Source organism: Sycon ciliatum, chromosome 3 (assembly GCF_964019385.1).
Source record: "Sycon ciliatum chromosome 3, ocSycCili1.1, whole genome shotgun sequence".
Taxonomy (NCBI): Eukaryota; Metazoa; Porifera; class Calcarea; order Leucosolenida; family Sycettidae; genus Sycon; species Sycon ciliatum.
Window position 1 is genome coordinate 11946621 of NC_088645.1, and position 25818 is coordinate 11972438.

Sequence of the window (25818 nt, forward strand, 5' to 3'; positions counted from 1 at the left end):
GGTCGTCTCCAGCTCCCGGGACTCCCCATGGCCATGCCCGGGGGATGTTGAGTGGCATGGCCATGCGTGCCATTGCGTGGACTACAAAAATAAGCACAAAAGACAGTCATCATGGTCATAACAGAAGTCAATCGACAATCGATCTCAGACGATCTGCACTCTGAAGTACAGGGGGCATGTAGATCTGCATGACTACGTAGATCTACGTGCCCATGTATGTCAGTGCACATCGTCATCATCATATCACAGCACTGCACTGGGATCTAGCCTTCTTTCGTTTGGGTCAGTGAAAAAAGGGACAGTAGGGACTAGGGAGTCGCAAAACAAACCCTGGTGCATGCGCGCGTGTACGTCCCGAGCCCCAAATGCCCAAAGCCTTGGCGCCCCCCCCCCCCCCCCCATGGCGGATAATCATGGTCTAAAAATAATTGACAACTGGCAGATTCTGCTCGAAAAGCAGTGAAATAATTTTCAGAACCATACAAGTCTTGTATCCTCACGCGATCGAGGAATACACACTTGTCGCGCACTATGGTCCGTATGGATATCTGCCATAATCTGGGGAAAAAGTGGGAGAAAGTGCCGCGAGCCAATCAACAGTCTGTAGTCGGCTCGGAAGGCTTACCTGGAGTGATCATGGTGATCGTGTCGCCTCCCCATCCCGGGTTTATACGACTCCCAGACCTGCTAGGCTACTACCAGGTACTACTAGTATTAATTTTTACGAAGTACTAAACATGCATGCATGGTATCAAATATAGTATACAGTACATGTACTTCGCAGTATGATCATTCTTATACAGCAGAAATGGCGCAAGTACGCGTTTTCCACATAGAATGATAACGAATGCTACATGATAAGAATGATCATTCCTTTACACTATCTTGGCGAACAGCCTAACAGCCGTCCTCACGTCAACTTACGACAAACTCTGCCCCGTCCGTCGCGTCTGCGTACCATCCTTCAGCAAACCCAAACCTCAACCCTGGCTGACTCCTCACCTGCGATATCTTTTTACATCAACGTAAGCATTTGCACAGAAAGGTTCGGTCACGTCCCTCTGATCAACAACTAATGCAACGGTACCGGGCAGTGAGAAGGGAAGGGACACTGTCACTGCTGAACAGGCGCCTGGAGTCGGAGTTCCTAATGCAACAGTTCAGAAACATGAAGCGTGACCCCAGAGGCCAGTGGTGTCTCTGGTCGAGCCACCACGAAATCCACCCCTGCAGCGCCACTTCCAGCACTCACTGCAACATTTGCGGCAGTTGTCCACGACCCAGCCAGGCCAGGAGTGTTGCAGATACCGGCCGACAGGGATCCGACAGCATCTAGCACCCTGACTGACTTCACCTTGGTCACCACTGAAACAGTTGAGGCTCTACTGACTACTCTCAACTCCCACAAGGCCGCGGGTTCGGATGGCATTCCTCCCTGCATCTTAAAGTCATGCAAAGCAACTATCACGGCCTCACTAACATCCATAATCAATCAGTCCCTACTTTCTGGCGTTTTTCCAGCCTCTTACAAACATGCACACGTGTGCCCACTCTTCAAGTTCAAGTCTGGAGACAAACTTGCAGCCACCAACTACCGGCCAATATCTTTGCTGCCCGTTGCCTCCAAGATATTGGAGAAGGTTGTCCACCGGCAGATTACTGAATTCTTCCGTGACCACCCAGAGCTGTCTGCCTTGCCACTGGAGCAGTTTGCGTACCGTCCAAAGCACAGTTGCGAAGATGCCCTCGCTGTTTCCATAGATAGGTGGACAAGAGCACTGCACAATGGCCAGCGATGCGCGGTAATGTTCGCAGATATGAGCAAGGCTTTCGACCGTGTACAGCATCAGCAACTGGTCAACGAGCTGGCTGACGTCGGGCTAGGCGGCTCGGTGCTGAAGTGGTTTGCGGACTATCTGTCCTCCCGAAGTCAACAAGTCATGGTCAATGGGGAGCGTGGTGGGACTGTACCCTGCACCAGGGGAGTTCCGCAAGGGCCCGTCCTTGGCCCCCTCCTCTTTTGCGTCTACATCCGCAAGGTTCCACAGATTGTTCGGAACAGTATTTCTCAGCTCTATGCCGACGACATCGCCTTTTTCCTCATTGGAACGGACCTCTCTGTCATGCTGCGAAAGCTTCAGGATGACCTTAGCGCTCTGGAGCTCTACCTAGATGACAAAGGACTTCTCATGAACTCTGACAAGACGCAGTTCCTGGTCCTTCGGCGCCCACGCCAACCTGTGCCGCATCTACCAATCCTCCTAGATCGTAAAGGCAAGCCCCTCACCCCTGCAGCCACCGTGAAGTATCTCGGACTACTCATCGACGAGAATCTCACCTTCCAGCCGCAAGTCGAGAAGGTCTGCGGTGCGGTGTTCGGCAAGATTGCCGCCTTCAGACATGGCCGAAAAAACCTAACACCTGAAGCGAAGAGGACGTTCTATTTATCCATTGTTCAATCGACTCTCGACTATGCCAGTAACGCTTATCTGCACTGTCTCAGCGCCACCCTGTTCAATAAGATCGTAACGGTCAGTCACATAGCAATGAAGAAGGTTTTTGGGTTTGACCGTATGATGTCTACTGAAATTGTTCTCCGCAAATACCATCTCTATTCTTTTGAACAGCGCATAAATCTTAAACTCTACTCTATGTTTTCGTGTACCGCTGCTTGACCCCACATCTTGCTAGTCCCCTTCTCCAATCCTTGTTCCAGCTTAGGGATGCTGTGCCTGGACACCACGCTCGCACGCGCGGCCAGGCACAGCGTGCATTAGTTTATTTCTTTCCTGGCGGCAGACAGATGGAATGCTCTTCCCACTGACTGCCGTCAGGCCCCGTCTCTTACTCTGTATGTAAACATGATAAAAATTCACCTAGGGTTCCCAGTAAAAAGGCAACGCCTGTTGGGACTCCCCTAGCAAAAATGAGAGAACTTGGAAGCTCAGGGCCCTACGCTATGCTTTTTTGCCTTGATGACCTAGACAAAAAAAGCATAGGGATGTTATAAATTCTTATAAGTTTCTACTTTTTGTTTTTAGACATAACCTGGGAAAGGCTGGGATTCGAACCCGCACTATCGCCCTGCATGCATCCCCCGATACACTTCGCATACATACTAATTCTTCCAAGTTGCTTCACGTTATGATCTTGTATTTGAATGCCCTATTTGAATATGCATTGTGGCCAGCCGTCTTTGAATGTACGGTACGGTACAGGTACGGGACAGGTACGGGACAAGTACGGGACAGGTACGGGACAGGTGCGGGACATTTTTCAATTCTCCTATTTTTTTAGGCATTACCTGGGATTCGAACCCGCACTGTACTATCGCCCTGCATGCATTCCCCCATACACTTCGCATTCATACTCATTCTTCCAAGTAAGTTGCTTCACGTTATGATCTTGCGTTTGAAAGCCCTATTTGAATATTGCGGCCAGCTAGCTGTGTTTGATTGTATGGTACGGTACGGTACGGGGCAGATACGGGATAGCGCCAGGCGTGACACAAACACACAAACAAACACCAAATAATTAAAGCTGTGTGGACCCTGGCTAGTAGGCCTCCGCGGAATATGCTCGTATTTTTACCGATAATTCCTTTGAGCATTGCTCAAAATTACGTCCGATAATTCCCGTAATTCCATTCTCACAATAATGCTTTTTTCTTCCCTTTTTTGCAGATACCGTACCGCTTACGGGTTTTTTTGCCACTTGTACGGGCAAAAAAATCACGGTTCGCGTGAAACTCGGCTGGAAGCTTTTTTTCTTTCTCTTTTGAAATACCGGGCGATCAACTCATTCAGGATCACAAGCTTTTTGGTACAAATCAGGGTGTTAAAATGGAAAAAAATTGAAAAAGGGGGGCATTGCTCAAATTTTACCGATTATTCCACAAAAATTGCCAATAATTCCCGTTTTAAAAATCACACTGATAATTCCCGAAATTATGCCGGCATATTCCGCGGAGGCCTACTGGCTAGCGCCGGACGTTACTGAAGTAACGTCTCCTGCATAGCTACGGGAATAATAAAATCTACTACTACTACTACACTCCATTATTATCATTATCATCCTCTACTGACATGATTATTATTATTATTATTAAATTTTGAATAGGGCATGATGAGCTCTGGCAGGGAGCGAAACAGCTGTCTAGAGGCGTGGAAAAATATCATCTCTCAACGGAAGTGTCCTTGCTGGCGTCTGTATGGTTCAGCTGAGAGCGCGTGGTTGCGACGAGTTGGGAATGCAATAAATAATTTTAAAATTGGAAAGACATGTACATTGTACATGTACATGTACATGTAAGGCCGAAAGCTCTGTCGCAATATTTAGTTGTGAAATATAGCCCTAAGGAGTGAAATATGCAGGAATATTTGACTGCTTAGGCATAGCGATAATCAATGGGAGTCACTACTAAGAGAGTGGTAAAAATTAATGTACAGTCAACTTCGCTAATAACGACTGCGGATATAACGACAATTCGCGAATAACGACCGAATTTCCATGCCCAGAGCAAAGTCCCATCTAACTGTATACATTTTACTTCGGATATAACGACTATCTGAATAACGACAATTCGCGAATAGCGACATGCTTTTAGTGCCCCGAGGTCATATTCACTGCTTGAACAACGACTTTCTGGGCTTTTGACAGCTATTTCAAGTACCTGTCAGTCAAGTATATGTACCTGTCATGCAGAAGTACCAGAACCTATGGTGATGGATAATATTATTATTATTATAAAAAGGCACACATGCAAGAAAATGCAGCCAAAGGGGGGGGGGGGGGGCTTTTTCTTCCTTTTACATGTTGGCTTCAAAATTGTTGGATTTACCAGCACACCTATAATTATGTATACAATTATGTACATGTAGTTGTACATGATTGTACAGTAATCATGACACATGTACATGTCTCTGGCCCTGTAGATGGCTCAAAAAGGCATATTTTTCAATTGATTTCCCTTGCATATTGAATTTTTAGTTCCTTTCAACTGCAATATGAAAATAAAGTACACATTGACATAGAGCAAGAAAAGAGCTTGATTTTGATATGCATATCATACTATACAAAATATGGGTTCACATACATTCAAATGGGACTTCGGTTATAAGGACACTTCGCGAATAAGGACACTTTTCTGATGCCCCGCCACATGTCGTTATTGGCGAAGTTGACTGTAATGTAATGACTATACATATAGTCATTACATTACATTACATTACATTCGCTCCCTGCCGGAGCTCATCATGTCAGTAGAGGATGATAACGATAATAATGGAGTGTAGTAGTAGTAGTAGATTTTATTATTTTTACTAGGGGAGTCCCAACAGGCGTTGCCTTTTTACTGGGAACCCTAGGTGAATCTTTACATGTACATGTACCCTGTACAGTCTTTCATTGTCATTTTCACATTTTCACATTAAAATTTTTATCATGACTTGTACTGTTGTAGCTACCAAACTCCAAAGAAGAATAAGAAGACCGCCGATTTCATGTCGGAGTCGGTGTCGGAGCGTCGCCATCGGCCGAAAATAATAATTAGCCTAGTGTGGACCTGGCATTAGACGAGAGGGCAGAAATGTCTGCGTATCTGGCGAAGTACTAAAAATAATAGGAACCAACAAACATTGAAACATTCGACTACGGCTACCGGTACACTCTCCCTGTACCATACTACTACTTACTAGTATTACTACGCCAAGCAAAGGAGTCGAGTAGATCTACGCCTAGGCTACTATGGCCTTCTCTTGAACAGACAGCTAGCCCCGGCCCCTTGCCCTTGGCCTTGTACAGTCATGACTCAGTCATGGTGTTCCGTAGACCATGGTAGACTGTAGTGTACTAGTAGTGTGGACCACGGACAGACGGGTCATGGTGATGCGCGGGGGTCCGGAGTGGCCTGCCTGGCTTGGGCCGGAGTCCGGAGGCCGAGGTGGCTACTCGTAGATCTACATGTACATGTCCATGATCTACTGACTTCTGCCTACTGGTAGACCCGGGCCGCGGGTCTATAAAAACAAAAAATATGGAGACCAGGTGCGAACAATGGAGAAAGCAATGCATGTGTCACTCTGTGGTTGAGGTCGAGAAGCAGTTTACGGAGCTGAGAGTGAGCATGGTGAGAGGGAGACAGAAAAAAACTGAAATGTGAAAGGCCGTCACAAGTGGTACTAGTACTGGTAGTGCTATGTACATGTAGATCTACATGGTAAATTATTTATTATTTTTATGGCTTGTGAAGTAAAGTAACATTAGTTGTGTAGATCTCGCCATAATGCATGTGAACCATTTTTGCAATGGTGACAGGAAGAGAGTTACTTACTTGTTGTTGCTCTGTACCTGTGACGTGTCCGGGCGTTTGAGTTGACTGTTAACAATACATGTTGTCAGTGTTGAGACTTTACAGTTTACTTCTTACCTACTACTAGTACTACTAAGTACTAGTAGCAGTACTCACACTCACTCATACCAGTCATCATGCCTTCATGGTCATGACTCCCTATGCTGCACATAGATACTGGCAAAAGGCAAACGCCATTTGCACACCGCCCTCTTGCCACAAAATTATTTGCTTGCTTGTTGCAGCGCCATTGCGACCTCAAAATCTTGACACTGCACTGAGATGGGTTCAGACGCTGCAGATCATGGCTGGAAAGTGGAATATTCCAGTACAGCCGTCAGCATGCGTTCTGGTCGGGAGACGCGCTCTTGTTTACAATCGTTCCGTCTCGTCGACGACTCGCGAAAAATAATAGTGCCAAGGGCCTTTGGATGGTAGCTGATGATTTGCATTTCAATACCGTTGCCGAAGCTGTTCACCACTATCCGAATCACCGCGCCTTGGCGAGGAGTCCAGCCGGCATTCCAAGCCCGTGCCGATAACACCACGGACGTATCGATGATAGCTATCGAGTAATTCTGCCAAACGAACGTTTGGACCAAGTTTCATTGGTACATGTACTCTGGCGAAGTTAGTTCGTTTGGGTAGGAGCTGGGATCTTCGTGGTGGCCGTCCAGCAGCACCTGTACACGCATTCTAGCTAGCCCAGCACATCAACGCGGCCGTGCTGAACATTCCGGATTGCCTCCGAAGCGGAGAGCAGACCCGGAACGGCGGAGTCCGCTGTTCGACCGGGCTGAGCGACACCGGTGCTGATCCGGCAAGATGCCCGCCACTGACGCGCTGGTAAGAGCGAGTTTACGAAGAAAGATCTATCTCCCACATAATTGCTCACAATAGGACCATTCGCAATACGGTTTCGTGTAGTTGTTTCTGTGCCTTGCACTAAGGCGTCACATGAATTCAAACATTCGTCCCTTCGGCGAGGCTTGGTTGTGAGCCACACTGTATACCATGGTGTACATGTAGATAAACAACACAGTCAAGTAATTGTTCTGTCAGAAACGAACCATCGAAACGATCATACCTGAGCTGGTTTGAATGTGAGCGTAATAGCGTCGGTCAACTCGGTACCATGCTGGATTTGGAAAGCCTATTGCTGGCTCAGCATAGTGCAACACAAACAATACTCAATAGTAGCAGTGTATCATGATGCACAACCTCCGACAGCTGTACTAGTGACGTAGTAACTGGTGGTGTTAGTGGATATTATACCGTAACTTGTAGCTCTTTGGTCCTCTTTCTTCATTATAGATGTATGTATTTCGTGACAAAATCTGGGTGCAGCTTACATGTACTTCAGTGCGGTTTATGCTGCGGAAGATGGTATTAAATTTGTATGATTGTGCACCTGTACACGTGTGGTTCACTATCTTTACAGCAACAACAGTTGCAGCAGGCATGCAAGGAAGGCAATGTAGCCAAAGTGCAGGAGCTCGTACGCATTCCCGAAATCAAGGTGGACTTCCCAGATCAGGTAGGCGCAAGCCGTTAACAAAAATTCATTTTAATACATTGTACTACGAAGTGCGGTTTGCAAGACGGACCTTAGTAAGTCGATCGATACGTTTTGGCAAAGATTGGGATGTCTGCAAATTGTACAGAGGGTACGCCAATTGAGGTACCTGGTTGGTTGGTTAGAATGTTTATTTTCAGGTCTGCAGAATGAACCGGCATTGCCGGCATTCTTGCATTGACAAGTTTTAAATTCATCCAAGCTCTCATAGAAGGACGTACTGAGTCAGTACAAGACATTTTGAATTGGGTGCATGGAGTGGTGACCAGTGGTAGTTTTGTTTTGCGTTGGCAAAGTGTGCTAGTCGGTATTGGAATTTTGAATTGAGTGACGAATCATGAAATCTGAAATCAGTGCTGACCGCCATTTCACGCTCAGATAATTAAATGTGTGTGTGTGTGTATGTGTGTGTGTGTATGTGTGTCTGACTGTCTGTACACATATGCACGTGTGTACTACTTCGAAGTATTATACATGTACATGCATGACTATTTGTGTGTTCACGTGCATATATGCATGCTTGAATGCCTCCATGTTTGTATGGCTGCATCCGTATTTGCATGCATGACTGTGTCTTGCTCCCGGTCTCCAGAATGGATTGACGGCGCTGCAGCATGCACTGTTTCATGGCTATCACAAGGTTGCAAAGGTGCTCTTTGAAGGAAAGTCCAGCTCCAACCATCTAGCCAAGGTCGGTGTTACTGGATGCATTTCAGACACCACTTTTGAAGATAACCTTGCCTTTGCACCTAGAACGGTTGCAGATACTGTCTATGTCATGAGTGCGTCTTGCAGTTAACAGCTCCCTGACTTCTCCTTCGTGTTCAATGAGATCATGTTCTACATGTACATGTCAACTAATACTTGGCAAATCACGGCACTCGATCGTGAAAAATGTTGAAAAAATGTTGATATTTTGTGAGGTTGAAAGTATTCAGTCAAATGATCACAAGGACTGTATTCGATTGTGGAAACTGAATCCCGATCCTCGCCGACCAGATCACTCCGATCCGACGGATACAATCGAATGTGCTCAACTGATAATCCGTTTCAAGACCTTAGCAACCGCTTTGCTACAGCTTATCCCGTACTATTCCATGGTACATGTATCTGTACGCATTATGGTGAACTCTTGACCTATTGCACGCATATCTGGGAGTTTTTAGTAGATACAATGCAAATGCATCCGTCGAATCCGTCGAATCCGGGTCTGTGAGGTGGGTTGACTGGATCCGAATCTGTGGGACCGGGATCCGGATTCGTACAATCGAACATGTAGGAATTTGGCGAATCCGGTTCTGGGGCCCATGGATTCGCACAATCGAACATGCTCTAGGTCTGAAGGTTGTGCCGTTACTCGTCATTTTGTAGTTATACTGGATGTCGTCATTCACTAGGTTGACTGTATGATGCAGACTCTTGTACATCAGATTGGCAGTGATGTTCCATGCTGTACAATACTGTGATGTTAGGAACATTCTGTGGCTTGTCTATACGTGTGATTGTGACTGCAGGACGACGTTGCCCCTATCCACACTGCTGCGCTGGGAGGGTCGGTGGAGTGCGTTCGTCTTGCTGCTCAGTACGGTGCGGATCTCGACGCCGTAACAAAGGTATGTCCCTGTCCGCTTTCCATGCCAGGGCCCCTGTTTGTATCTAAGATTCTCGTGCTCTTCCCCCTCCAGTAAATATAACAGAGGTTGTCCCTGCACACCGTCCATGCCAGGGTTCATGCTGTGGTATCATCAAGTCTATGTGATGATTAGTTATATTGAAATAGAATATTGCAACGAAGGACTGAGAGAGGACGACTCGTCAGGAAACTACCAAGGAAAAGACTGAACAGCAACAAGAGACATGCACTGTCGATTATGGGCACGGAGTACACATGCATGCATAGTATGAGTAGTATGCTGTAAGGTCGTACGCGCGTCCATGCAAGGAGATGCAGTAGCATAATAAGAAACATGAGAGTGCAAATATGTACGATGTACACGGGTACACCACACACCCCTTCTGAGATAAACAAGCGGAACATCGGAGCTGTTTATCTCACATAAACGAGAAGGAAAATTCCGATTACACGGGTACACCACACATGCTTGTATCTTTAGGACCGGCGGAAGCAGATTTTTGATTGATCCCACCATACCATAGGCTTTCCTACTTTGTGTATGGCATAGTGCGTATACGCATGACCTCCTCAGCAGTAAACCCGCATTGGTAGCCAAACAGTTGGTCCAGCCATGGCCTGACCAACCGGACTTGTTCCGCCCCCCCCCCCCCCCCTCTCCCTGATATTGTGTTCTTCTGTCCCACGCGACATAAGCAACAATTCGAAACGGTTGCTCGTGCACCTACTTCTTCCCATCGAAACGTGTGGAGATACTGTTCAGGAACGCCGGAATCAGTTTTTGATTGGTCCGGTAGTGTTGTGGCCTTTCATACTTTGGGTATCGAGTGCTGGTTACATATGCCCTCTATCCCTCAAACATTTTGTTGGTGGCCAAAAAGTTGGTCCGGTAATAACCTGACCAACCGGACGGGATCCGGCGGACCTGCTATTGTAGGGATGAAGGGAAGTCTGCGTCCACTCAGAGTTCCATGTTTTGTGTGATTATCAGTCACTCGGCGTGTGATGCGTGTATGGATATGAATATCAGATTGTTCTGCTGGTGAAGAACAGTGCAAGTACTTGTACTCCAGCCAGTCCAGCCATTTGAGCTGGTGAACAGCGCAGGGCGACGGGCATCCTAATGCATGCTGTATTCTGACTGTGCATCTGCTTTGAAGGAGGGACTTACTGCCCTGCACTATGCGGCAGACGGTCGGCCCGATGTGGCACGCGAGCTACTGGACCTGAAAGCCAAGGTTGACATCCCAACAAAGGTATGGCACGAGTCGTACATACACTGTTCTCACCCAAATGGTATCTATTGCCAAAGTTTCCAAATGTTTATATGGATGAAGTATGTCAAGAACCGTAATTTTTTTTACATTTAGCTAGCGTCTAGCATTGCCCTGGTAAGGAGTGTGTCACGCCGAGGGGAAGTTTGATGCCCATTGGCAACCGAACAAAGAATAGTGATCTCGAAGAAATCCAATGTGTTCTGTGCATTGAGTGAAGGCATAATTTGTTGGCTGCACATACCGTCTCTTGCTGGCCTTCTTACTCCCATCATCATAGAATCGAGAGAACTACCGTGTCACACGAATGGCAGATCACACCACAGGATTCACAAATATTCCTGTTTACGTTGGTTACTTTGTAATGTTGGTGTTATCACTTGCAGCACATTGGATACACGCCACTCCACAAGGCGACGTTCGGTGGTCACGTGGAGATTGTCGAGCTGCTGCTCGACGCCAATGCCAATGTGCACAGTCAGAATATCGTAAGTCGTCCACCGACCTCTTTTCAGCAAGATTCTCTCCAAGTAATGCTTAGTGGTGGAGTATTGCTGGCTATAAGCGAGGGTCCCTGGTGCAAGTACTCATGGTGACAGTCGGGCTTTCACTGTTTGCAACTTTGCCTCGAACTAATGAGCGGAACAGTGCTATAAAGTGTTGTGAGAGATGCAGTTTTACCCTCAAGGAAACAACCACGTCAAATGCTCTACCAGGGTCGTCGGAAGGTATTTTAGTGTGCTACCGTCAGCCATCTGAAGTACAATTGACTCATGGGGGAGGGGTGGCGGAGCCGGACGTTTTGAAAATCTAGCGCCCAGATCAATGCATTTTTGTATTCACGGGATACCCGGGGCAAAAGGTGGTACGGTCAATACTGTAGTGACCGTACCGTGTCCGGCGCCCCTGTCTGCCTTGGTTTGGTGAATGTCCCAGGAACTACTGCTGGTGTCTTACTTAAGGATAGTGAAACCCCTGAATGCACAGCATGTTGGTGTGTGTAGACCGGTGGCTGTTGTCCATTATGCACACTGAGAGCAGTTGATCAGCACCTATGGACACCCGCAGCTCATGATCTACAAACTCAAATGTTCTGGTACTTAAACCAGCCACGGGATATTGCTGCTATATCATCCTGTTGTTCATGAAAGTCATCCAGCCAACTTGTGGCAGCTCAGGCCTTGTGCTAATACCAAACAAATGATGCAGGTATTGTGGTATAGCGATGGCTTGCGCATTGAGTGTTGTTCATGTCGCCGGAGAATCTCTGTGACGCTTGCCATTCCCATGTGTATTCTCTTACTTCTGTTGTTTCTTTATCTTTATTTTCTCTCCTCTCCTTTCACTCTCTCCTCTCATCACCCCCCCCCCCCCCTCTCTCCCTCTTGTGCTCTCTTTCTCTTCACTCGCTGATAGAATGGCAACACGGCTCTACATGTGGCATGTCGTGAGGGCTATGTCAACGTAGCGCAAGTTCTGGTTGACAGCGGCGCCACACTCCAGGCAAAGAACAAGGTAGAGTTTCTGTCGCCTTACAATATATGCCATAGCTTCCAATCTTACAATATATGCCATAGCTTCCAATCTTACAATATATGCCATAGCTTCCAATCTTACAATATATGCCATAGCTTCCAATCTTGCTATACAAACCAATGTACCATAATCGTTAGTGTTTTGAGCGGAACCAGTACACTCAAGTAGAGTGATGCCAAATAAAATTTTGACGTTAATACACTGTCTGTGGAGCCGTGGCGACTGAAAAGACATCAACTGAATGGGACTGAAAGTGGTAGCGATGGCGGTACGGCAGGCTCAGCCGGCCAATGTTCTCGGCTTCAGCTTCAGTTCTCGGCTTCAGCATCTTCAGCACTTCTACATTATGTGTGTGCCACAACTGTACCATTCGTCCATACATGCATACGTATGATCTACGGTGCTGCTGCTCAATGCCATCCTATCGCGTGAGCCATGTTTGTGCTCGGCACCAGTTCACATCCGAGTGTTTGCAGGTCTAGGGATGCACCTTACCCGGCATAGCATTCCTTTGCTTGATCGGATTTCATTGAGCGGCACTGTAACATTAATAGACTTGGCACATGCCTGTCAATTCTGATATTGATTTTGATGATGTGGATGAGTATCACATGACTTCTAATACCTCAATGTCTGGTTTTGCTGTGCTTCATGCGTGCTACACACAGGGTGGCAAGACTCCCCGGCAGCTGGCCGAGGAAGATCGTCAGCTGGAAGTCCTCAGCTGGGTGGACAGTCTCTCATCAGAACGTACGTTGTGTGGCTTGATCGAAGAATAAAAAAGTTTGTGTCACACATGTTTTGACCATTCACAAAAATGAACAGAACGAAAACTGAGATCTGCCGACCAGAAATGGAGCATATGTGTCGATACAAGTCAAGTCCAGCCTGCTTGGCCAGGAGATCCAGGACTGGTTTCCTATTTTGCATAAATATGGTGCCTCCAAGCACACATTCAGCTTGAATGTCTTTCACAGGGTATACCCTGTATGAATTTCAAGTTTGGTGTGCTGTGCGCACGTGTAATTGTTTCGTGCAGAGATATCAGTAAACATGTCGATAATAGCATTATTGGTTTTACTGGATACTCGTCACACATATTGGCGGCTGATTCTCGCTTAAAGCATTTCAAATTTTCAATGAAGATTGTTTTGGTTACATGACAGAGAAAAGCATCTGTTGGGTAATCTGGGTGCTTCTGGTGCTGTCTGCCTCACTGCTACTGTGTGTGTTGCTGGTGCAGATGGACCAATGGAACTGGTGTGTGCGATTGAGGACTGTATGGGTGGAGGCATCGACAACCATCTCTCCTTCAAAGAGGTATGGGTCTAGAGGACGGGAAGCAAGTGAATAATTGCCATTGAAGCCATGCATGCAGCTGAGTTAGAACAGAGGCAGCGATTTGCCGCTCTGATAGCTGTGAATGCAAGGAGTGCAGAATTGGTGACAAGTGTGACTATCTGACATGTGTTTGAGACTTGTGCCGGCTTGCAGTCATAATCAGGCTCGGAACTACAGGGGGAGGGGTGGAGGGACAGAAGTGGTACGATCCCTACTTTAGTGACTATAGCTTGCCCCCCCCCCCCTGCTACCGTTTTGATAGGTTAGGGCGTCATTAAGCATGGCTATATTCGGAAAATATGGCTGGACAGCAAAACCTGTCAAGGCGACCACTCGGATAAGGCGACAACCTGTCCCAGAAGACCACTGCAGCCAGGACCAAGGGATGCTATTTCCAGTCAAATGGCACTGGATAAGGAGACCACCTGCTTACAGAGACCACACTTTGAATGTCCCTTGAGTAGTCGACTTAGACAGGCTTCACTGTGTTTGGAACTTTGCCGACAGTGTTGTGTATTTTTTATTTTATTTTTTATTTATTTATTTCACTCAACTCGTGGTCCATGACCAATTGGCACGCAAAGTGCGAGAGAGGGGTGACAGCCAACCACGGCAAGAAAAGAAAAGAAAAGAAAGGAAAGGAATAAAGAAAAAGAGAAGAAAGAAGGATAGACAAGAATCCAGCAAGGAGATCCTATCGTACCATCGTACTACATTATGCGATCGGAGTAATTGTAAGCTGGAGACAGGCACACATGCAGTTGGACTGATCTGGACTGTTATTGTTGTTGATGCGGCCCTGTTCATTACGTTATGTTATGCAGGGCGACTTTATCACCGTTGTCAAGAAGCCGTACGAAGACTGGTGGATTGGAAAAGTTGGCGACGGGCCGGAAGGCATGTTCTGTATTCTGATGGTGGATACTCGGCCGCTAGGTGAGCAAGAAATGATTAAGTGCCTGCAATACAATGCGCTGAGTGGAGCTGTCTAATGGCATGTTGTGCATGTGTCAGTTTATCATGGCCTTCAGGGTTTCATAGGAAACAACAACGGCGAGAGATACCTAGAGATATGGAGAGATATTCTGTCTGATGATTGTTTCACGCGAAACTCTGAGCAACGACGGAAAAGAACTTGGTTGAGACATTGCTGTGTGATCATTGTATTACTGGCTCTGTCCACTGGACGTAAAGCGCTATATGCAGCCTGAGGACCTTAGACAACTGTCTAGAGATACCTAGACATACTTAGAGATATGTAGAGATACCTAGGGATACTTAAATACCTAGAGATGCCTAGACATAACTATAGCGGCCGATACAACGAATTCATTCTATGGGATCTTGTTACGTTCATAATTTTCCTGACAGCTGCACAAAAAATGCAGTTTTCAGCCCAATTTAGGGCGCGTTCGAATTGTCTTCATCAACTGTTCAAACAAATTTTATAAAGAGATTAGTTGAAGTGCCCCAATAGAACGGTTTCTATCATTTTAGAGTTTTTCAGTGGAATTGTCATGGCGATGATGACGTCCGATCAGATTGACCATCTCCACGTACTACGTGACGTAGCTATTCCAAACTCTTCGAAATTAATCCACCTCTCCCATCGGGTGAGGTTGTGGAGTTTCGAGGAGCTTCGTTTTTCTGAAGAGCCCAATAAGGCCACCTCTTCAGAAAAACGAAACTCCTCGAAAAGTCAAAGAGTGACAATTCGAACGCGCCCTTAGTCTATTACCTTTTTTGTCATGAGCCAAAATAGGAATTGAATTTGGACGCTTGGCAGGAACATCAGCAGTAGCAAACTGGCAATGGAAAGCGCGATTGGAAACTTTCAATGGTGCTCTCTGGAGGATGTACCCAGTGTGCTGACAGTGCTCAACACCGCGGAGGCAGAGCGTAATACAAAACAACAAGGACAATCAAGGCTTGTTTGCTGCTACTACAAGTTCCATGCTCTGGCAATCACCAGGCAACAATGGTGCTCTTCTGTATTCTGTTTGCTACTTAGATCCAAGTGAGGGTATTGTTACCCCGGACATGGTTGCAGAGCAGGAGGCATCGAAGGGTCGAGTGTGCCGTGAAACAGACAAACTCATGGGTCAGGCATCAACAACAGTAGCGCTACGCCAGGAACTGCAGAAGATCAACACAATGCCCATGCTAACGGATAAGGTGAGAACCGCGGTGTGTGCACGTGTGTGTGAGAGAGAGAGATAGATAGAGAGAGAGAGAGAGAGAGAGAGAGTGTGTGTGTGCGTGTGTGTGTGTGTGTGTGTGTGTGTGTGTGTGTGAGTGTGTGTGTGCGTGTGCGTGTGTGCACTTACATGCATGTGTGTGTTCAGGCAATGGACTATTCTTGGCTAGATTAACTCTTGTGTAATCAATGGTGCTATCCAAGCCTACTAGTAAACAGTATGGCTTGTGTGTGCGTGTGTACTTGTCTCCATATGCAAAGCATGCATGGTGGTGCTATTCACTGAACCTCTGTTGTGCGATCGTATTCTCTGCTTCAGGCCTCTGGTTACGACAAAGTACCGGACCTCGCCACCGATGCCAGGAAGAAGTACAGCGCCATCAAAGCACAGCTTGCAGCACAGGTAAGGTGTCAGTTTGCTGACTACTACCGTGTTGATCTGGTATTCACAAATGACAGTGTGCTGCAGCAGTAGACTCATCCCGGTTTCGGAGGACCATGTTATTTGTACTGTGTACTGTCTGAAGTGATACCTTTACTCAATACTTGACAATGGCCAGAAGGCAGTGCAGTATTTACATTCGTTCATCTGATTATGATGAGTCCTGAACTCTTAGTTGTTCAACTTCCAGTTCAACTTCAAACTTCAAGTTTTTTGGTCAAGTTAGGCCGTCGGAATGAGAGTTCAGCTAACATCTCGTTTGTTTTTTCCTGTAGTGCTAATGGCATGATGTTCCGTTCTGTTCATAATTGCGCTGTCCATAGGAAAGGTGATTGCTCCCCACATCAGAGCTCGTGCTTTTCCGCCGGCTTGACTTGACACTTGACTCTGGTGCGGGGAGCAAACACCGTCACCTATGAAATTATCGCCAAAGTCGCTACAGTCACGTTCGCGTATAACGACACTCGGCGGGGCATCAGAACAGTGTCCTTATACCCCAAGTCTCATTATCTGTATTACAGTTACAGTAAAACCTGTAACTAACGACCACCCCTTGGTGCCCGGAAAAGTGGTCTTTAGTGGCAGGTGGTCTTTAGTTAAAGGTTTGCACCGCGTGACCATATATGGATCCCATTATATGATATGTATGTCAGAATGCAGATAATACAATCCCCCACCACTTGCGCACTGACATTCTTCTTTCAGATCACACAATGCGTGGAGAGAGAGAAAATCAAGTTTTATTGCAGACATTAAATTCAGCTCCTACTTCTGAAGCCAGGAGTCAAGAGTTCCCTGTTGAAGCTTCTCTTTGCGCTGGGCTTCAAGTTTGTTCATGAAGGCACCAAGTTTCTCTACATCCATTGCCATGGTAGACAAGCCACGCTGCAACGTAAACTGTTGCAATGTTGAGATGCAGGACAGTGCTTCTTTGCCGGATACTTCTCTGACTTCTGTGGACTCAGTGTGACCTGGTGACTGAGCTGTGTGATTGCACTTCGACAGAGAGCCGCTCAGTCTTAGTTTCTCCTTCGAGTAGTAACATCGATCAAAGAGCGCTTTGGATGCGCTCTCCAAGACGTTTCCTATCATGTTTGTTCTTGACAGCACTTGAAATTATGACAGGTGTAGTGCAGTCCACACTGATTCCACAGTCAAAATGAGACTGCGTTCATTTGTCCAGCTGTCGTATCGAAACAGTCCTTTCAGGACCATGGAAAATCATCAACATTTCGAGAAGGAGCTTCGAGCAATGTTTGATTTCCTACATCGAGGTCGCTAGTTACGGGTCAAAATTCGACATTGGGACAAGAAAAGGCGGTCGCTGGTCGCGTTCAGCAGGTAGTCGCTAGTCACAGTGCATTTTGAATGTGAGACCGTCCGTGCCTGACAAAGTGGTCTGTAGTACCAGGCCGGTCGCTAGTCACGGTGGTCGTTACTTACAAGTTTTACTGTAGATGGGACTTTGCTCTGGGCGTGGCAATTCTGTCGTTATTCGCGAATTGTCGTTACAGTCAACTTCGCTAATAACGACTGCGGATATAACGACAATTCGCGAATAACGACAGAATTTCCATGCCCAGAGCAAAGTCACATCCCATTGTTATACATATAATGAGACTTCGGGTACAACGACACTTCGCGAATAAGGACACCTTTTTGATGCCTCGCCGAGTGTCGTTATAAGCAAAGTTGACTGTATATCCGCAGTCGTTATTAGCAAAGTTGACTGTAGTTGCTTTGTCCATAGGAAAGACGATTGCTCTCCACATCAGAGCTCATGCTTTTCTGCCAACTAATTACTTGACTTGACAATTCACTCCGGTGCGGGGAGCAAACACCTTTTTCCTATGAAATTATCACCGAAGTCGTTACCACTATCTAATCCCTGTGTGTTGTTCACCTGTTTACAGGACAAAGGGCCTGGCGTAGCGGCAGGAAGCGTGAACACCCTCGGCAAGGAGCTGGTCTTGTCGGCCATGCAGTCACACGAACGACAAAGCAGCAAGCTGCGAGAGAGGGTAAGTCCGTCAGACATGTGCTTGTGCGCTTGTGCGCACGTGTGTATGTGTGTGTGTGTGTGTGTGTGTGTGTGTGCGCGCGTGCGCACGGGCGTGCGTGTGTGTGAGTGTTGTGGTTTTCTGGTTATTATGGCGAGGATGGTGATGGGATTATCTAACCCTGTGTTTTGTTTGTTCCATACTCCTATCACCTACCCACTCTCTCTTCCAACCACCACTTTATCTAGTATATACACTACATCATGCAGAGCAGAGACTTGTCAGCTTGAGCACTCTGGCGAGGTACGTTCGGGCCTGGTTATAATCTGGCTTTGGAAAATGTATCTTTCATTGCTACCAGGTAGGGATATCAGCGAACGCACTGCGCAGCCCATCTGCGCAGGTCAGCCTGGCCCATCTACGCGCGGCCGACAAGAAAACTCATGAACACTTTCATTTTTTTGCAAAATAAATCGTGCGAAGAAGATGCACGGAATGGCTGAAAACTAGGCTGAGGAATAGTAGCATCCAGAGACTCTCAAACAAATTCATGGTCCATCGCTTCTGACAATGGCAGCGAAGACATCAGGGAGCTGATTGCAGCAACTCTCTACCAAGCGCGAAGCTGATTACTCACCAGGGCAGGGCGCTTCCATCGCGCAAGAAATGGCCGCGAGTGAGAAATGCAAGTCCGATTTTGGAACGATCCAACCAGGGAAATTCCTTGAAAATTTGCCTGAACACCTCTCATACTGGTGTTTCACGATGTGCAAACTTTCAGAGAAATCGACCGGGGAGAACGTGGGGAGTACGTGGGTCCTCGAGTATCGCGTATGATTTGAATGGTCGCGGGGACAGAAGAACAGTAATTTTACGACTCCCAGCGGTGCAAACAGACCGCGGCCATGTTTTCTCTGTCGGCCGCGATCACGTTCAAAAAATCGATGACGCAATGCATGCGCAGAGGCCTGCGCAGTGCGTTCGCTGACATCCCTATACCAGGTTCGGCCTCATTTCCTCTGTGCTGCGCTGATGGGTCCACAAAGGACAAAACAGTTCTGCCTGCAGATTTCGTCATGACTGTTATTCCATGTCGTCACAAAACTGTGCTATGTGTGGTGTCTTGCTGCATACAGATAAGTATGATGCAGACAGCAGGTGAGGTGAGCAGAGAACAAGTTGATCAGCTGATGGAGAGAATCCGAGAAAATTCTACAAAGGTCAGAAGAGTATGTGCGTGGTTTATGGAGTTTTTGGGACTGTCAAGAAGTACTATACTGTATTATGAACTTGCACTCACAGAAAGCTTGCACCTTTGATATTCGTTGTGAGTTGGGTCATTTAGGAATCGCTGTAACAACACTACCACCCAAGGCCATGGAGTATAGCGATTGCTTGGCCAACTTCTCTCATTGGTCAGAGGCCATCGTGAGAATAAAGATTTGAAACCTGATATGTCTGTTGTATCTACATGTATGTTCAGATGATGGAGTGGAAGAATCTCGTGACAACTTGTCCTGAAGCACTCGTCTTCTGCACTCGCCTGTTCTGCAAGATGGCCGAGTTCTTCATTGGAATGAAGGTAAGGACAATGGTACTAATAAAATGATGTGTGAAAGTCGGCGTTGATGGCGACTAACAGAGTGTAGATCATTGTATATGCATCTCGCATAATGTGTCCAACTATCCCAGTGCTGTCTTGGTGCAGGTTTTTTCAGTTGCTCGAAGAAGCCAGTGTTTGAGGATAGTGCTTTGATTCTCAATCTCTCCTCTCTATTTCTCCCTTGTTCTCTCTCCCCGCCCCGTCTCTGTGTATGTGCGTCTCTCTCTCTCTCTCCTGTTCTGTCTCTGTGTGTTTGTCCGTCTGTTTCTCTCTCCCTCACTCCCTCCTTGCTGTGGCTGTATTCCCATGCTGACTGATTGCAGGCCTTGCGTCTAGCTCTGCAGATGAAGACACGTGATCACTGGGCAAAGAGCAGTTGTGGCATCAAGCTGCTGGATCAGCTGGTACCCATGCCAGGTAAACACACACTGTCATGCACCCAGGACCGCCGGAAGCAGTTTTCAATCGGTCCGGTCGTACCCACAGTCTTTCACACGTTGTGTATAATATGGCAGGGACATGATGCCCTCCTCAGTAGTAAACATCCATTGGTAGCAACAAAGTTGGTCCGGTGTTCACCTGACCAACCGGACCTGTTCCGGCGGGTCAGTCTGATGCACCGACCAACTCACTGCATGCTGCACACGGCAGACACCACGTGCTCTTCTCCGTTGTATACACGAGCGGGTGCGCATGGGGCAGTATTTCTTGACAGTTTCAGGAAAACTTCGGTTTTAACATCCCGGTTAAAACATACTGTGTCATTGCGTGAGATACGAAGAACCTTTCTGAGGACCCTGGGTAAAGAGTACGTTTCCTATGACCCTGTATAGAAATCTTGGTTATAGAATGACTCAAGTGTATGGAAATGATTCTGAGGTTTAGTTGATGTACCACTATATTGACATTTCGGCGTACAGTGTCCTCAGTTGCTTGTTCAATGTGCACCGTACGTATGATTCTCTATGATGCAATTTACACACTTTGGAAATTGTGGTCTGATCGAACACCCGTTGCTGTGGAGTAAAGACAAACAACTCGCTCCTTTTTTCCCACTTTTGTGACCAACTCTAGACGCTGTGCAGTGAGCAACAGTGCCTGCCTGTGTGCATGATGTAGCTTAGATTTTGTAATCATCGTAGTACTAATGATAATGTTGAATCGGTGCGTACATTCTGTGCTATAATCGTGTGTGTGTGTGTGTGTATGTGTGTGGTGTGTGTGTGTGTGTGTGTGTGTGTGTGTGTGTGTGTGTGTGTGTATTCGGCCGTGTGTATGTGTGTGTGCCTGTGTACTCTGCAGGCTTTTCGATGATCCTGGAGCACTCGGAAGGCTCGCTAAGCCTGAGTCGCGCGCGCATTCTCGACAAGGTGAAGAACATTGCCGCACTGGTGCCACACATGACGTCCACAGACGAGATCTGCATTGGTACAGCACTCGCCGTTGTGCACGCCTACATCAACCAAATCAAACAGGTAAGTCATCACTCTGCTCTAACACACTATTGCCATTTAATATACTGCAATCGGTGCATTGCAATTGGTCTTTGAGGAAAGACGGAAGTTCGAGCCGTTCCCATCGTGCCCTTTCAATCCTGCTCCTCAATGAGCTGTTTGAAATAGACTTTACAGTGAAATCTCTCAGTATAAGTACCTTAGATACAACAAGGTTTTACTCAACTACCACACCTCACCGTTGTGCTCTCCAGCCTACGGTGCTTGATAATAATCTGGACATGGCCAAATGCTGCTGTTTACCCCTCAAGACTTTCCTCAATTCCCCCAATCTCCGGACAGCTAGCTGTTTCGGCGTTGTTAGCTATCCCCGGCTGAGTTCAGCGTGACTGCCGGTCCGATCCAGTCCGATCCGATCGCAGTGAAGTCTAATGAGCAAGAAAGCATTTTTTTTAGCTGGCTCAAAGCATCCAAGTTAGAGTGCTCTGACTGAGATAGACGCAGTGAGCTTTGCACAAGGGCAGAACACTTTGAGGCTAAGCAGAAAGAGTGCTCATGTGCAAGCCGATTTATAGTAATTTTTTTGCGGGCACTGCACTAATTTTACAAGACCAGGTACATACCGTATTTCCACGATTATAAGTCGCTCCTCCATTTTTAGGTTTGAGCAATATCGTTTTGATATCTTGACTGCAGTAGTAAGTCATGCTCGATTGTAAGTCGCACCCTCTTTTCCCCCTTTGAATTTTTGAGTAAAAGGTGCGGCTTATATTCAGGGAAATACGGTAGTCACTTGTCACTAAAATAATATACAGTGCATCTGCAAAAGAAAACATTTTTCCTGGTCCTTGGAGACATGGTATGCTAACATTTACTGTATCTTCATTTTGATGGTGCAGTTGACGACAGTTGGTGCTGCCATGCTGGCTGATGGAGCTTGTATGCAGATGCTGGAGTATCTTATCCACGACTGTCCGGACCCGAAAGGCACGATGGTCACTATTGAAGCTCTTAGCAGGTAAGATCACCATAATGGTTTGTGTGTGGATACGACCCCTGATTGATATGGGGTTGCGATGCAGACTTGGCCCGAACCCTGATTGATATGGGGTTGCAATGCAAACTTAGCCCGAACCCTGATTGAAATCGGGTTTGCAAAGCTCACTTGGCCCGATACTTGATTGATATGGGGGGGGGGGGGTGCACACTTGGTCCGACCTCTGGTTGATATGGGGCTCAGCCGCTGACATGCACACTTGGTCCGACCTCTCATTGATATTATCCTCTCTGAATTAATTATCTTGCAAATGATATCTTGCGAGCACGGGCCTCTTACAGCAGTTGATGCCTCGAGAGAATATTGAATATTCTGGAATTCCCATTTCTTTGTGTGTGTGTGCGTGTGTGTGTGTGTGTGTGTGTGTGTGTGTGTGTGCGTGTTCTTGGGTGTGTGTGTGTGTACTTGGGTGTGCGCTTGCACGTGTTGGTGTAGATCTGTCGTGTTTGCACGTCGCGGCAATGACACGGCTCGCTGGCTCAAGTCCCATCACTTGCCACTGCACGTCCCTGACCCGCAGCACACGTGGACCATCAACGGTGTGTTCCGCGAGACTGGTGTCAGAACTCCAGATGGAAAGTAAGTTAGAAAGGAAAAGGACATTATGGATACAAGTTAAGAGTAACTCTCCACCACTGTAACTAGATACTATATACAGTCAGAAAGTGCAACAACTACAACAACATCCGAGTTTCAAATCGGAAAGTAAGTTGTTTGTCATTCTCTTATTACCATGCAGCAGTTGAGGTGGTGCATGTAGTGATTATAATATTATTATTATTATTATACATTCATATCAGCATCCTCCTATCCTCCCAGGTAGACCCCTGTACTTCCTCCATTCTTCCTGGAGGGGGACCCCTGCACTCTCTTGTATCCTCCTAGGGAGACCCTAGACTCCCTTCAAATCATCCTGGAGGGGGACCCCGTGCACTCTCTCCTATCCTCTTGGGGGAGACCCTGTACTCCCACCTATCCTGCTGTGGAGACTCCCGCTCTTTCTATGCCGATGTTCGACAGTGCCACGATCTCTTGGCTGTTTATTCTCTTGTTATGCAGAAAGCACCGGGGTCGAGACACCAACACCGATATCTACGGCTATCGCAATGGCTCCTATCTAGAAGCCAAGGAACTGTGCATGGCATTGGCCGGTCAAGAGCACACACTGGGTCCACGACGTGGGGTGAGTCCGATAATGCTCATTATAATAGAAAGCAAGTCTGAAGGTAATGACGATTGGGCTCTGCTGGGTTGATGACTAAACCATAGCTTAGTCGTAGAGCAGCGATGGTCATAAACAAGGGTCCATGGTTTGGGTCCAATCGGTAGCAGTCGATGTTTTCTGAACATTTTTGACAGTTTCAACTCCATCAAATTTGGGAATATCTGAAATCATCTCGTTGCATTCCATCAGACTTCATATTTTCTCTATGTCCTCAGCCATCACCTACACATAGGACTTGAAAGAAGGTGAACAGAATTGTTTGCAATGACTTATTGTCGCTATTCCAACTGTGTGTTTCTATGCTGTGTTCTTGTAGAAAATCCTCCACTCCACCATGACGCACAATCTGTTCAAACGTCCCAGTCAGAGGGAGCAGGAGGCCGTGCAGCGGAGACAGGCGGCGCGTTCCCGCTTCCAGGCCGGACTTCGCAGTAAGACCGTGGACGTACCGGGTGTAAGTGCCCGCACCGGGGGAGGAGGAGTGTTCGGGCAGGGCCGCTCCGCGGGAGGCATCCCGGTCGGAGGCAAGTCACCCACAACCGGTCGTAGGGGTACAGCGGCGGCTGCGATAGGCAGGCCGGCTTCGTCGCCTCTGACTGCCAAGAAAGCTGGTCTGGGCGGTGGTGACGTGTCACCTGCTGCTGGTGGTCCTGGCGGTGCTGCTGCTGCTGGAGGAAAGGACGTTGGGCAGCTGACGGCCACGATCGCACAACTGCAAGCAGGCTCCGAGCTGGGCCAGGCGCAGCTCAAGGCTATGTACGATCAGATGTGTGCGCTGAGCGCTCAAGTCGATCAGCTCAAGGGCCAGGGCCAGTAAGGAGACTTATCCTGCTATCTACTGTCGTGGACATGGAAATTCGGTCGCACGTCTAGCGGCCCCAGGGCGCTGGCCATGCAGCCGTGGGTAAGCAGTACACACTTACGCGCTGCAGCTCGCTGGTCGCATGACTGTTCACTGTTCTTTACGCGCTGAGGCTCAGTGCGGGCGCCGGCCCCGGTCAATCCACTGGATTTCCATGTCCACGACAGTAGTTCGTTTCTTTTCCTGTTCTATTGGTTTCCTGTTTTCGTCCTCCGCAGTCAATCCAGCTTTTCTTTTCTCCCCATGCAACTTACAGTAATAGCATGCCTCAAAGATGTCTTTAGTACAGACATTTCCTTGCACAAATAGTCGAGCAGATAATAATTTCTAATTTCAATATTTCGATTGTCCGCCATTTTTCAATTTCAAACTTCATGTACACTATTTAGCTCTTGTGACAGGGAAAATTCCGAATATGTACACTTCCTTTTACTGCATGCGGTACTTATTTGCATAGTCATATTTTGGAATGTGAAAAGAGAACAAGGAATCGATGCTAGTGTGTGTGGGTGTGTCCACTCGTACCATTGACCGTACGCGAACCTGCACGCACGTGTGTGTGTGTGTGGGTGTGTGTGTGTGTGTGTGTGTGTGTGTGTGTGTAGGGGTGAGTGTTTGCGTGTGTATGGATATACTTGATGTGGTGTGGCTCTGGCTCGGTCAACCGGTCAATGGTGATGGGAAAGCATGCATACATCCACTGCTGTCTATTACGTGTACAGATAAGCCTGTCTAAGACGACCGCTCAAGGGACCTTCAAAATGTGGTCTCTGTTGCCAGGTGGTCTCCTCATCCAGGGTGAATTGACTGGAAAGAGCATACCTTGGTCCTGGTTCCACTGGTCTTCTAGGACTGGTGTTCACCTTATCCAAGTGGTCGCCTTTACAGGTTTTACTGTATGGCGTATGTAATTTGTAAAGGCCTCACTCTAGTGCCACTACCTCCAATCTTCTATCGTCATGCATACTTGAGAATGTTGCTCCGGTAGACGACCATGTTCTCTCTCTGTGTGTTTGTTAGGCACTGCATAGTCTGTATCCGTGTTGATTCTTGTCGGTGACAATGATTGAAGGACGCTAACATGGTTCTCTTGGGACTACCGTTATCTACAACTACAAGGGATACACTCTCTCATCGAGTGCAGCGTTGGATAGGGATTCTCCAGTTACAAATCATTTCAAGTATTGGAAATCTGAATCAAATGATCTAAAAAATCATTTTTTGACGTTACTCTATGGGGTAGATTTACTGTATAAGCAGAAATAATCG

The 25818-nt window shown here is 47.1% G+C and overlaps 1 protein-coding gene across 2 annotated transcripts; it reads left to right on the top strand.

Moving 5' to 3' along the window:
• The first annotated feature begins 6694 nt into the window (after positions 1 to 6694).
• On the top strand, positions 6695 to 25043 carry LOC135811441 (ankyrin repeat domain-containing protein 17-like). Of its 2 annotated transcripts, none has more exons than XM_065324681.1 (21): positions 6695 to 7195; positions 7791 to 7886; positions 8518 to 8616; positions 9440 to 9538; positions 10719 to 10814; positions 11219 to 11320; positions 12249 to 12347; positions 13037 to 13118; positions 13612 to 13688; positions 14534 to 14645; positions 15721 to 15884; positions 16226 to 16309; positions 18262 to 18369; positions 19485 to 19568; positions 19832 to 19930; positions 20275 to 20368; positions 21254 to 21426; positions 22305 to 22423; positions 22898 to 23041; positions 23522 to 23645; positions 24004 to 25043. In XM_065324681.1, the coding sequence occupies exons 1-21, from the start codon at positions 7175 to 7177 to the stop codon at positions 24502 to 24504; spliced, it is 2577 nt and encodes an 858-aa protein (XP_065180753.1). In that variant the 5' UTR covers positions 6695 to 7174; the 3' UTR covers positions 24505 to 25043. The 2 variants fall into 2 exon arrangements, with proteins under 2 accessions (XP_065180753.1, XP_065180752.1); XM_065324680.1 differs by having other exon boundaries at positions 14534 to 14641; positions 15717 to 15884.
• Positions 25044 to 25818: the final 775 nt, after the last annotated feature.

Coding starts and splice junctions, on each gene's coding strand:
- LOC135811441 (XM_065324681.1), top strand. CDS start 7,175: ATGCCCGCCACTGACGCGCTG. Junction 7,196..7,790: donor TGCCCGCCACTGACGCGCTG/GTAAGAGCGAGT, acceptor CTATCTTTACAG/CAACAACAGTTGCAGCAGGC. Junction 20,369..21,253: donor TCAGCTGGTACCCATGCCAG/GTAAACACACAC, acceptor TGTACTCTGCAG/GCTTTTCGATGATCCTGGAG.